Genomic DNA, 13,093 nt, shown 5'->3' on the forward strand with positions numbered 1-13,093 from the left:
TTCTTACTTTTGTCCTTTATGGGCGAAACCATTAATTTCTCTTTGCAAAGACATAGACGTTATTATCTCTGCTTTGAAACACAGATCGCAGAGAAAAGAGAGATTCTATCTTATCCCTGGATAATCCTAAGCTATTTACCTAATCTCTGGAATCGTCGAGATATTACTAATTCCTTCGAAAGCCGGAACTTGCGCGGAACTTTCCAACGAATTGCGAACCCCGGCTACTCCTAATTCCAACGTTTGGCACGCCTGCCAGTCGCTAATTCCTGAAAACTGTCTTCCCCTCGTTTTATCGTATCCGCCGCTAACGTAATTCGTTAAATACTTAAAATTCGGCTGTCTGACGGTCCATTTTCTGTTCGATTCCACCAAACATCTAGTCGAAGAAAACGCGCTTCGCTTCCGTTTCGTGTGATCCAGATATTACTTTATCGGGAAACTATAGCTTACTACTGTCTATACTCGGGAAATTATAGCAGTGTAAAAACTAAGTATAATTTATTGCCACTTAGCAAAAGCGGGACGAAAAAGGGACGAAAAAGGGACGAAAAAGGGACGAAAAAGGGACGAAAAAGGGACGAAAAAGGGACGAAAAAGGGACGAAACGCAGGATTTTATAAAGTAATATTCTGTTCCGAGGTAATCAGGCAATATAGAAGAGGCAACGCGAAAAGTTTTCGACTTTTAAAAATCTCTGTTCTATCGTCCTTCTGATAATTATAATTATTCGATAATCTTAAATGGTCTTTTAATTTCGTAAAAATTCTATTGCACGCAAAAGTCCACAAATTAATCGTTCCGATGAACTCGTAATAACGTAGTCTTGTCAAGACGTTAAATTTTCTATTCGATATACTAATTTTCCGCATAAATTGCTAGATAATAAACAAGCTTATAAGCAAGCAACTATGTATGTATTTCAGTTCTTTCATCTTGGTGCTTCAAAGAGCAAGGGCGGACCTTCCCTCCCTCTCCAACCCTTTGGATACTTGTAAAGAAAATTACCTTCGCCATGGTAGAAAGCGAGGAGTAGAAAAGCGGTGGCCAACCAAGCGGATAATTCTATCATGGTTCACCGTAAACGAGTACTGGAAGCTGTCCCCAAGACGTCGACGCGATGGCGCGCCGTCTGCCGAGTGGTGAGTTCCTTCTAGTTTACGTTAGACGAATTTCTAGACAGGATATACTATTTCGCTTTATTTTCTATTTATATTCTTTGCTTGTAAAATTTGTTTGAAAATTGTCAGAGAAACGCACGTCTGAGTTAACGCGTCCACTGCCGCGTTACCGAATACCAACTTTCGAACATAACGAACCTTCCGCCTCTCCGCCGTGACCTCTTTTTCATCGAATTTCCCCTATTTGCGAAACCGATATTTCCGTCGCTTTCCACGAAAATGACACAACGTTTCGCTCTCGACGAAACAAACGTTAATCGAGCTTTTGCAGGCTAAAGTAACATAACGTAGTAAGTATCACCGTATGCCTGTCATCTTATTATCGATTGAAAATTTCAGATAAATGTTACGCGATGAATAATTTGAGATACATGTACAATTAATCTTCTGTATTATGATTAACCGCGAGGCGATGATAATTGACATCTGATATTACACACGCGTACGCGTCAAATCTTTTCAGAAATGTTTTATGAAAATTCGACTTCACGTAATTCAGAAATCTTATAATTCTGCGTTTTGAAAATTTTACTTCACTTCGGTGCAAAAACCCCCTAATCACTGGACTACTCGATACGACGGACCAGATTCGCAGGCTGAAGAGGCACTACCCGCTAGACCTAAACGTTAGATTCATTTAATTATCCAAATTAAGAATATTCACTTACTTATAATACTTATAGATTATAAATTATACCTATCTATAATAAGTATTAACTTATTGTAAATAAACAGCCATGTCACTGCGCCACGCCAGAAAAATTACTGAAAATTCTCAACGCGAGAATTGATTGTAATTTCAACAAATAAATAAAAAAAAAAAAATTTCGGTGCAATTGGGACGATAATCATCGGTGCGGTACACTTGCGAAAAACTTGCATAAATATCATATTTGGAATTTTTCGTTCTTTGTTATAATTAGAATCGGTGAAACGAGTTGGAAGCTAACGTTCGAGTCACCCCTTGACGAGGTTTAACGCACGCGTGGATGAGCGATACTCTGTGTAAGCGTAACCGAACGAGGCTTCTTTCCTCGAGTGGCTCAGCTTTCGATCCGGGATGCTCGTTTCTTATCACGTTTCAACGGCTACGATAACTTTCTTGCTGAAACTCATTGCCAAAGTTTCGAGCAACCTTTCAGACGCATCTCCGTGTAAAATTAACCTGACGTGCGATCGCGGGGCTCGAACATTGGCAACAAAGTTACATTCCAATTCCCAACACCGTTCTACCGCGATGATAACGATATATCTTATAATATTACATTATATTATGTTATATTATATCGTATTATAAGTAGGCATTGTAGATAGGTATAACAGATAAAAATCTTTTATTCTCGCGTAAGAAAAATTTGCTCGTTACATTTCTACTTTAATTTCTTATTCGACGATTATTAAAAAAATCTACTTTTATAAAACGTAAATTATGACAAGCAGAATTTTCGTTTCGGCTTTTGCGTCCCGACGAAAGAAATATTCGGAATTTTCAACGTTTATTACTCGATCGTTGCGAATTGCAATCAATTAGAAATGCTTAACAAGATGAATTTCATTTTGTTCAACCGTTCCTGAACTTTTTCCAACATTTCTCTTACGATCCGTTGTTTTTCCATTTCAGTCATTAACGAAAAGGCTGAAAGTTTTCAAATTGCAAATTACGATCAATTTCGAAAAACGTTAAAATTGATCCGTTGTGTCTCCTTTTCCCTGAATTTCCTATTTCTTCGAATTGTGATCAGCGACAAAATTTCTTTCAAAAACACCAGTTTTTACTTCCGACAGAAAAATTTCGGACGCTTTAATATCGTTCCTAAATTGATTCAGAACAAAATTATACAAACACTTTGAGATCTCGCCGAGAATTGGATGAAACGAAATAAAGATCGGAAAGAGACGTTCTCGCGTTTAAAGTACATCGAGACTCCCGCCCAACGACAAGTTCAAAGAGAGCTTTTTCGTAAAACGTTCGGTAGGTTGAGCGGTAGCAGTGGCGGCAAAGAGAAATAACAATTTCTGGCCGTATAAGTCTATCAGAGGGAGAAAAGGAAACGAGGGGCGAGATGCGTTGGTTGTTTCATCGGTGGAAGCGAAGGAGCATAGTTTGTTCCTCTCAGAAAGAGAGACACGTTTAGTTATTAAACGTCTGGAACCGTTGTTGCGTTTCCAAGCGTTTCCAAGTGTTTCCAAGCGTTTCCAAACGTCGGCAACGACGAACAAAGCATCGTTTCAAGCATGCACACAGTCACTGCGAGATACCTTTCGCAGTGATTCGGTTGCTTTTTCCGTTGCTTTTTTCGTACTTTGAAATTGTAGCCGCCAAAACGGAAAGATCCTTTTACGTCTCTCTGTTACTAGGATTCCTTCGATTCCTGAGTCGAACCATTGTACTTGGATTTTCAAAGTGTATTATTCCATTATGACGCAAGATGATTATAGATCGTAGATTATATAGATTATACAGGGTGGTTGGTAATTGGTGGTACAAGCGGAAAGGGGGTGATTCTACGCGAAAAAAGAAGTCGAAAATATAGAATAAAAATTTTTTTTAATTTTTTTTTTTAAATCTTTCCATCGAGACAACGATCTACAGTGAGATCCGTTGTAACGTACCATACGCGTACCGAGCGAAAATTCAAAGTCGATTTTCTCGAAAACAAAGTCTCAAACGAAAAATTTTTATTCTATATTTTCGATTTCTTTTTTCGCGTAGAATCACCCCCTTTCCGCTTGTACCACCAGTTACCAACAACTCTATATATTGTGTCGTTACCGTGTAGACATCTGCAGCGTAATAACGGATAAGAAGATTATTTCATCTTTTACAGGAATCGGACGATTCTCGCAGTTTTCACAGTTGCATTATCGCAAAGATGGGATTCGATCGATTAGAGAGAAGAATCTCATGGCAGACGACTTGGAATATGAAAATCCGAACCATGTCGCAACGATGCTTACGGGACTTATTAATTAGGAGTTTTAATTAACCGGTACCTGGTAATTGAACGTAATTAGGTGCTGACATGTAGTCAAGCTCGGCAGAAACGCTATTATAAATAGTTGCTGGTATTCCCTGTGAAATTCACTGCACGGAAGCGATAGCGAACCTCGTTTCGATAAATTGACATTTTTTCCAAAAAATTCACCTACCACCGAATAACGAGGAAATAGGAAATACGTATCTAGAAGTTAGATATAGATAAATGAAATATTTCATCGTTCCGAAATAACCCAGACTACGATTTTTTAACTTTGGCCTATTAAAATTAGAGCCTCGAATAGAAAAAAATTTGTTCCCTCGTAGCTTTTGTTGTATAATTTCGAAAACGAAGCTGAAAATATCGTATAAAAAAAGATTTCACACGCAACCACGAATGAAATTATAGTTGTACGATTGTTCTATGCTTTTTTTATAACACAACTCGGCAGAATTTTTTCATTTGCATTTTGATTCGTCAGCGGTTAAAGTTATTCGCAGGTGGTCGCAGTCACGCCAACGATAAGCGTTTCACAGCAAAATATCTACGATTGATTGATTTTACTTTTCTCTTTCTCTCTCTTTATTGAACAATCGTATTGAAAGTATGAGCGATCGACGAAACGAAGCTCGATGATGGTCCGGATTCCTAAGCAGAGTCTCTTTTTTCTCTCAGGCTGGAATACGAGAAAATCGATAGCTGTTTCATCGGTTCGGAATTTTTTCTTCGACACAGCCATTGTTTCAGACGATGATCGAACCAGTCCGATCGCGTACTCTCGGAAGGCTACGAGTCGACGGAAGATGATTTCGGTAATCAGAGAGAATTTCGCGGAGTATGCGCGATCGTGATGAGAACACGGCTGGACGGACTTGCTTGGAATTCGATCCCAACTTCCCCTGCACCATACTCGAGCGTTATAATATTTTTTGCTTTAAATTCGCTTTGATTAAAAACGGTCCAAGATTTGTTATTCGTTGTTTTAAAGCTTGTCCTCTAGAGTCGACAAAGGAAAATTTCGCATGGGAAACGATCAAGGTGGATGGTTAAAAGGCACGACATCGAAAAACACGAAATTACAAAATGTCAAATTGGCGCGTAACAAGTAATACGTATTTCGTAGTTACAGAATCGATCTTCGATTGTCAAGCTGACCCGTAAGAAACGTTAAGATACTTGCGAACGTAATTTTGACAGTTTCTCGCCGATGGGAGAATCAAGACGCGGCAACGGCATTTCCATTGCGTCCTATTGAAATACAAATTCACCTGCCAATCCATCTGCCAAGTTTCACATCAGAAAGAACGATCCAGATAACCACGACAGGTGAATAACCCGAATATTGGCAGAGCTTGGCCCGGTGTCGTCTGTACCGCATTCCAAGATGGTGTACCACGGCTATTTAAGTCTCAGCAGTCGCCTCGGACCACTTCTCTCATCCCGTGTTCCTCGAATCGATAAATAATCGGGAGCCGAGAGAAGTCGCGAGGCGACACGACACACCACGCCACGCCGCGGTGTCCAGCCGCCAATCTCCGTGGAGATCGGCCACAAAGAGAGAGTTTTCAAATAAGTCGCAAGGCCCGTTAGTACCACCAGTACCGATCGAATTATTCGTCGACGAGACCGCTCGATTATTTTTTTTCTTTTATTAATTAAAATCTTCGCGTTAGCGAATGACGTAGATGCTAAAAAATGTCACTTCTGTGACTCGCGTGATTCGCCATTTCGATTATTCGGAAATGTTATTTCCTTCTTACCAGCGACCATATAAAACGAAACCCGAACCAATCTCACAAACAACCAGAATATAATAGTCAATATAATAGAAAAGTATAATAGAAATGTATTTTCTAACGCGACGCACAGGGAACATTTTAATTTCGGAACACTCGAGACAAAGCGCCGCTTGCAAATATTTGCGGACGAGAGAATGGCGGCCGAGCGTGTAAAAGGGATTGCAAAGGGTCAGCGACTTATTCTAAGAGATCGTTTAGCCGGTATCTGTTCGGCCTCTCGCGTGTTTCATGAACAGACTTGCGAGCCGGGTTGCCGGAAGGGTCCCTTAAGCGAGTACAGGTTACCTTAGTCTCGCTGTTACTCTCCATATAATCACGTATTCGATTAACATGATATCGCTATACAGACGATAAAGGCAATTACAGTTAATTCCGCTTGCGAGTGACCAGTTTGTCGATACGATCTACTGGTTTCTTTAATTATTCGTTCGTCGTTTTAATCTTTAAACCTCCTAGTTTTAATCTTGGTCTTGGGTCTTAGGAGTGCCAGGTTGCGCCTCACAGTTGGCAGACGGTACGTTCATATCGCTTCGTCCCTTTTTTCTTTTTTCACAGAGCTGCCTTTTCCATCGTAATGTTCTGACCAAGGCAAGTGCACGTATACGCCTAAGGCGTAAGTAATCAATTTTCTAGCATGGAATTTAGTCGACCTGCGATCTTTTCAAATTGCTACGCGTTCAATTACGATTTTGAAAATGTTGCGAGTGTTCGGTACGCTTTCTTTTTTCTTTTTCTTACACCATAGCGATACATTTGCGCGTAAATTTAGACCCTCCATCAACCTGCAATCCTGCCCCGTGGAAGAACGTTATTTTAGCGCGACATTTGCCATTTCGTCGGCGAAGCATATCGGCCGATAGTGATAGTCGATGGCTCTTTCGGAACGCGTTACTTTCTAAAGCTTCTTGCTCGTTCGACGAAACACGATTGCTCGTATTGTGACGAGGCAAGGTCAGCCTTGCTGACCCAATGGTGGGCCACCCACCATTGATAGTGTTCTTTGTCAGCGAATGAGTGAACACCCCGTACTAGACGGAGATTTGTGCCAACGTTCGACGAAATGTTGCGCGAAATATACGTGCTTGACTAAGTTATTAGCGGCATTTACGAGGCTGAAAAATATCTTTGGAGAATACAAAAGAGAAACGAAGGGAAGTTATACGTAGGGAACGGAACTGCAACAAATAGCATCGGATTAAAAACGGTAAAACCAAAAAAGATAAAACCAAGCGCGAACTTATCGTATCGATTAAAAATTTCGATAAAAGTTTGAGGCAACGTTCTTTCAAAATCTTCGGACGCGAAACACGCAAGTATTCTTTACCTCGACTAAAATATCCAAAATATACGGTGTTTCAACGTTTTCTATCCTTTTCCCCATTTTTCCCCTCTTTTTCCTTTTTTCTTTCCCTTTCAGACTGTTCTTAGAACTTTAACCTTGATCTAGAAGGGATGGTTGAATATCAAAGAGACAAACTTTCTTCGCGTCGTCCAAAGTACATACACGTATACGCGAGTACTTAAACGTACGTTACGTAAATGATGGAACAGGACACGTTTCGCTCGTTATCCCAGGTCGTGTTTATCCGCGGCGGCCGATCTGTCCCGCCGTCGATAAAACCCCTTAACAGTGGCGGCCGATGGCAGTCCGACGCCGGCCGTCGTTGCGAGCGGATATGCCGAGACTCGTCACACTTCCGCTTCATCGGGACCGCATACACGATTCCAAGAACCTCGAGGATCTTGTCGCGAATCGATCGGTCATCGCTCGACTATTTCCTCTTCTATTGCGAACCGATGATTCTTGATTTAACGGTCGATGAAATCCCAAAGGTGAAAACAAGTTTGCGTCTCTTTTTCCTCTTTCCCGTGTTCCTTTCGGTACAAAGAATCGCGTCTATCGCTCGATATTTGAATATTCTTTGATTAAAGAGAATCCAAAGAGAACCTATTACGAATATTAGCAATTATCAAAGAATTTAAAGTGCCGGTTTAAATAGAAAACAGTGTCTATTAGAATGTCGCATAAAGTATGTATCAAGCGCAACGTTGGAAACGATTCTTCGAGGGTTTAAAGAGTGAATTTCTGTGAATTACTAGCAAGTTGTTTCAAGTGCAATTGTTTATCGGTATATAAAATAATAAATTTTAAAAGAACGTCAATCCATATCTTCTTCGATAGAAAATAGGATCTATTAAATGCAACATTCCCAAGTCACCGAAAAGTTTTTAACCAAAGCTTAAGTTGCTACTAAATTTGGAAAGAATTTTACATGGTGAAAAAAATTTTTTTTTCGTCATTTTTTTCGTACCTATTGCGTACCTACGCATCTTAATTAACGGGAAAAACATCGATGTTGAAACGATAAACGACGTATGTACATGTGCGTGCGTGTGCGTATGTGTGTGTGTGTGTGTGTGTTTATGTATGTATATATATATGTATATATATAGACTATATATAGATATATATTGTATCGTGGAATTGTCGACAGGGTGAAAATAAAAACGGGATGTCGACGAATGTTGCGGTTTACATTTAGATGGAAACGAACGTCCGAGTAAATGGAGCGAGTGTTTTTATTTTCGTTTTCGTTGTTGTCGCATCGTACCGTCACGATTTTCCATCGTTGAAACTGGATCTGTCGAACGTTCGATAGATTCGGTCTATCGAATTTATCATACCGGATGACGGAATCCGCTACACAGTGACGTTTCCGTCTATGGAAATCGTTCGAGATAAACGTTGATCGCGTCGTTTATCCAATTACTGCGAACAAGTTAATTGTATTTTCTTTGTGAAATGTATTTACGTTTCGTTTTCCGATAAAGTACGAGACGTATCTTATCTTTTCGTAACCAAGTATTAAGAAACGCAAACGTGGTCCCATTAATAATAACCGCGACAGTGTGTGTGCAAGCATTCAACGACAAGGAAGAAAATCGGGGAAGCGTAATTCATCTCCGACCGTTTTTGACGCGTTGTATCGGAGTTCTCATGAAACTATCAACCAAGCGTGTGCCTTTGAAAAAGAACATTCTGATGACCGCGCTCTAGAATTTTATTCACAGCTCTAGAACGAAAAGATTTTCCGAAAATTATAGAAAGTTATAATCAGTTATGAGAAGAAAAAAGCTTTACTGTTCAAAGATTCTCTTATCGAAATATTTTGAAATTCGCAGGGCCTTCGATCGATAAATCCAATTCAATCGAAATTAAGATTTGAAAAATTACAGATACTTAAAAATATATGCCAAAGGAAAATTCCACCCATCTTGCGTTCAACGATAATCAAAATTCCCGATAGATCAAATCGAAAGAGATTCTACCAATTGTAATGAAATTTTTTCCGATTGTATCGAAATTGAAAATACTTGAAAACAAAAATTGGAAAGAAAAGATTGAGAAGTGATTTAAAAAAAAAAAAAAAGGAGAAAACAAGAAAAAAGATAGCTGAATTGTTCAATCTAGCAACCATAGCTAATAAAATACACAGATGGAAGGACAATTTCTGGAAATGTCGTTAACCAGAAAAATTCTTCCATAAACGTTAAAAATAATCCATCCGTTAGGACACTTGTATGTGACCGGACGATGAGAAGCGTTTCACCTGTGATCATGATCCTCGAGGTTGTTTCGTCGTCGAGTGGGATACTCGTGAATCGCGAAAGACAAACGGTATCAAGCGAGAATCAGGTACTTGAGGGGTCGTTTTCACCGATAGAGAATAAGTGGTGAAGTTAGCCTGGCTGGATTCACCGGCTAATTAGCGGTGTAATTTCGATTTTTCGCCGAGTCGACGAGAATCGCCAGGGAAACTACGAGTCTCGTCGAGGTTCTTGCAGCTTCCGGTGAGTTGGAATTTTTGTTGGGCCTTGCTAATGAGTTTTTAAGTACGCAAACCGAGTTGGCGGAATTTAATTCGTCTCCTTCCCTCCCTGTGTTCGTTCCTTTTCGTCGAAAGCGCGTTAGCTCCTCTAGTCTTTAAAACAACGTCGTTATATTCTGTTTTTCCGATCGGTGCGCCAATAATTCGTTTCATTTCATTTCATTCTTCTTCGCTTCGTACATGTACATATATTTGGCAATTAGATTACGAAAATACGATCCGGTTAAAAACGATTTAAAGACCAAACGAATCGATAATGGCAATAAAGGAGCGAGACGAAACGAAACGAAACAAAAGAACGAACAAAATGTCGTTTAACGCACGAAGGAAAAAGCGAGTGGGTCGTGTTAACTATCGTCGAGATTCTTCGTCAAGTAAATTGGTAATAAATTGGAGCGATATCGTAATTCGTAAATGATTATTTAGCGTGCGAATTCGTGCATTTCCACTCGTAACGACCCAAAAGAGATAAAGATCGAAAAAGAGATAATTAGAGAAAAAGGAATACGTACGCGTTGCGTGGAATTGAAATTTCAAAATCGATCGACGATCGATCTTGGCCACCGCGACGTTTTCCTACTTTCCACGTTTAACATCGATATGTATCTCGTTAAAATCCACGTTGTAACGTAAACAAGGGCTCGTTTCCAACGGACGTCGAATCCTTTATCGACGCTCTCTATTCTCTATTCTCTAAACCCTATAAAAATAACACGCCTACGTTCGATTCACTGTGATTCGCCTTGCCAGCTTCTAGGCAAAAAGTCGAAGAACAGGGAAAGCAATGCTTTGAAATCTCGCGTGATCAACAGTCTTAACCTTTTCGTGGCTCGTAAGTTGTGGTCTGTAGAGTGAGACACGGAGGGCTAGGCAAACGAGAATCATAGACGCGAGAGTTTTAAAGCCGAGAGTTACACAGACTCGTATCGAGTCAAGAATCATGGAATCGAGTGCTATAAGCTTAAGAGTTATACGGTACACTGTGCGCGAAGTTAGAAGTTTACAAAGTTATCGAGTCTTACGCTTGTTAAATTGCTGCCTAATAAAAAATAGAAAACTACAGCCGTCACGTTGATCTATTAACAAGTATATAGTTGGTTTATCATCGTTGCTAGGTTTCATCCGATACGACGTAATCGAAGGTGTCGGAAGAAAAGTGCTACAATTCGCACAAATCCTCTAATTTGACAAAAGCGTGGTCGATCTTTGATAAAAAAAAATCTGTTTCACGATATTCAAACTCGTTGATATATTTGCTCGGTACTCGTCGAGCATACGCAATAAAATACTCGATGGTTCTCCGTTCTTATTTCATTTCCGAAGGAAGTAAGGAAAAGGAAATAAAATCGTACCAGCGGTTTTTAACCAAGAAAGAAAATGTACTACCGTCAGTTTTACTTTCAGCGTCTCCGTCATCGATCCGACACGAAAAAAAAAGAAGAAAAAAATATATAAATCACGTTCGATTACAGTTTATTTTCTCAAAAGCAAACGAAAATACACTTGTAACTTGTAACGCGTTCCTGTTTTCCCCGAGGAGAGTTGCCAGGCTCTTTCCTCTCGAGGGCGACGAGCTTTAAAATTCCACCCGTCCAACAGAAAAGTATCGTTTCTACCGAATTCTCACTCGGACCAACCCCTAACAAACTCTTGCAACCGCGCTACTAACGTTGCAAAATCTACATAAATACGTATTTTGATTGGAATTTCGAATACTTTTGCGAGCCAGTGTATGTCGAGTAATATTTTTCTGGGAATAACTCGCGCCAATTATTTAGATAGCGTCCGGCATCTTGCGTTTCGACGATTTTTTAACTTTTTGCTATTTTATTTTATTTTTATATTTTTAACAGTCGCAAGCGCAACCGACGCGTCCGCCGCACATTTTCATGCAAGCGACGAAACAAACGACGACAAAGCGACGGACGATACGTTAGATTTATACGAAACTCGCTGATATTACGCGGTCTTTGCCCGGCGCTTTGTCCATTCTATAGGCTGGACACCAGCAAGACGTTACTCGCAGGCAGGTTCGTATAGCCAGGGTCGTAACAAGTATCCAAGGGACGAATAGGTAGTAACGACGAATACGAAGCATTATTTTCATATCGAATCTTCCACATAACGTTTCTGAGGTGCAACGTGGGCCGATTTTATGACGAGATAATCTTAAAGATTATAGAAATACGAACGTCTGTGACGGACGAAATATGGAAGGAAGCAGAACGGCATGATTTTGCTGCTCCATACTGCCCCCGCAAATGCCAATTTCGCCACTTGCCGCTCTCTCTCTTTCTCTCTCTCTCTCTACACACACACACACACACACGCGCGCGCGCGCGCGTACTCGTACGTACTCTACGAATCTAAATAATCACTCGCAACTACGTACGCGAGTTTGCGAGAAACGTCTTCAGACATGTTACTCGAACGAAGATCTGTCTGTTCGCGACTGTCGTGATTTTACGTTGGTCGAATTTAAAAGACTCGTCTAAACCTGACTCAGGCTATAGATGACAATCATTTTTTAAATACGCAGTATTTATCATATTACGCGCAAAGTGATAAATGTAATGCGAAAGATCCGTGCAACACGCCCAAGCTCGTCCCTCAGCTTTCCTTTATACGCGTATACTAGGTACAGAGAAGAGATAAGAATCAGGTCTGGGGCAGATTTTTAAACTCGGCTGCCATTCGCTATGTCGATACCGACAGTCTTTTGCCAACACCTCGAAAGCTAAGATCGAACGACGGTTACGCGTATAGACAAACAATTGTTCAGGATCGTGATTCTGACAACGTGATTTGCAAATCACCGAATTTTCTAAACAATTACCGAATTTTCTGTTCGCTGATAGCGGGAAGGAACGTGAAATGCGAAGGATCGTGGAAACTGAATTCGCATTTTGGGTACGCATCCGTATTCTCTTGCTTCTTGTACCTGTCCCTTAACGGAGGTGGAAGACGATGGTGATCTCGTGGGATCGGTTAGGCCGCAGCACCGTGCTGCGTCGACAAGTTTGGAAAAGGCGAAAAGCCTGGCCGTAGAACGTAGGATGTGGAACAAGAGCGGTGCCGCCGGTGGTTATTTTTGCGGCGATAAAGCCGGCGAACGCGTCGTTAGACGGGAAATGCGCTCGTTAGAACGGCTTCCTCTTGACTCTGGCTGGCTAGCTGGCCGGTATCCCTGCTGCGAGCGACAGCCAGGAACGCCGATATTACGACGTGCATCAGACCCCGTCTAG

General features: G+C 40.7%; 1 protein-coding gene across 4 annotated transcripts in view; it reads left to right on the top strand.

The window, feature by feature from the left end:
* Window positions 1-1,055: 1,055 nt before the first annotated feature.
* Window positions 1,056-13,093, top strand: part of LOC126870250 (octopamine receptor Oamb-like) — a 105,541-nt gene continuing 93,503 nt past the window's right edge. Inside the window, exons 1-2 of one of the 4 annotated variants that reach the window (XM_050627778.1) lie at window positions 7,660-7,791; window positions 9,532-9,810. Coding sequence is in view for 2 of the 4 variants with exons in the window: in XM_050627782.1 (XP_050483739.1) it covers window positions 1,071-1,142 (72 nt within the window). In the remaining 2 variants the exon portion in view is untranslated. Of the gene's footprint in view, window positions 1,143-7,616; window positions 7,792-8,464; window positions 9,811-13,093 lie in introns of those variants that run through there. The other 3 variants (XM_050627782.1, XM_050627783.1, XM_050627785.1) reach the window with 3 other exon arrangements.

The sequence above is a fragment of the Bombus huntii genome, chromosome 10 (genome assembly GCF_024542735.1).
Source record: "Bombus huntii isolate Logan2020A chromosome 10, iyBomHunt1.1, whole genome shotgun sequence".
Classification (NCBI taxonomy): Eukaryota; Metazoa; Arthropoda; class Insecta; order Hymenoptera; family Apidae; genus Bombus; species Bombus huntii.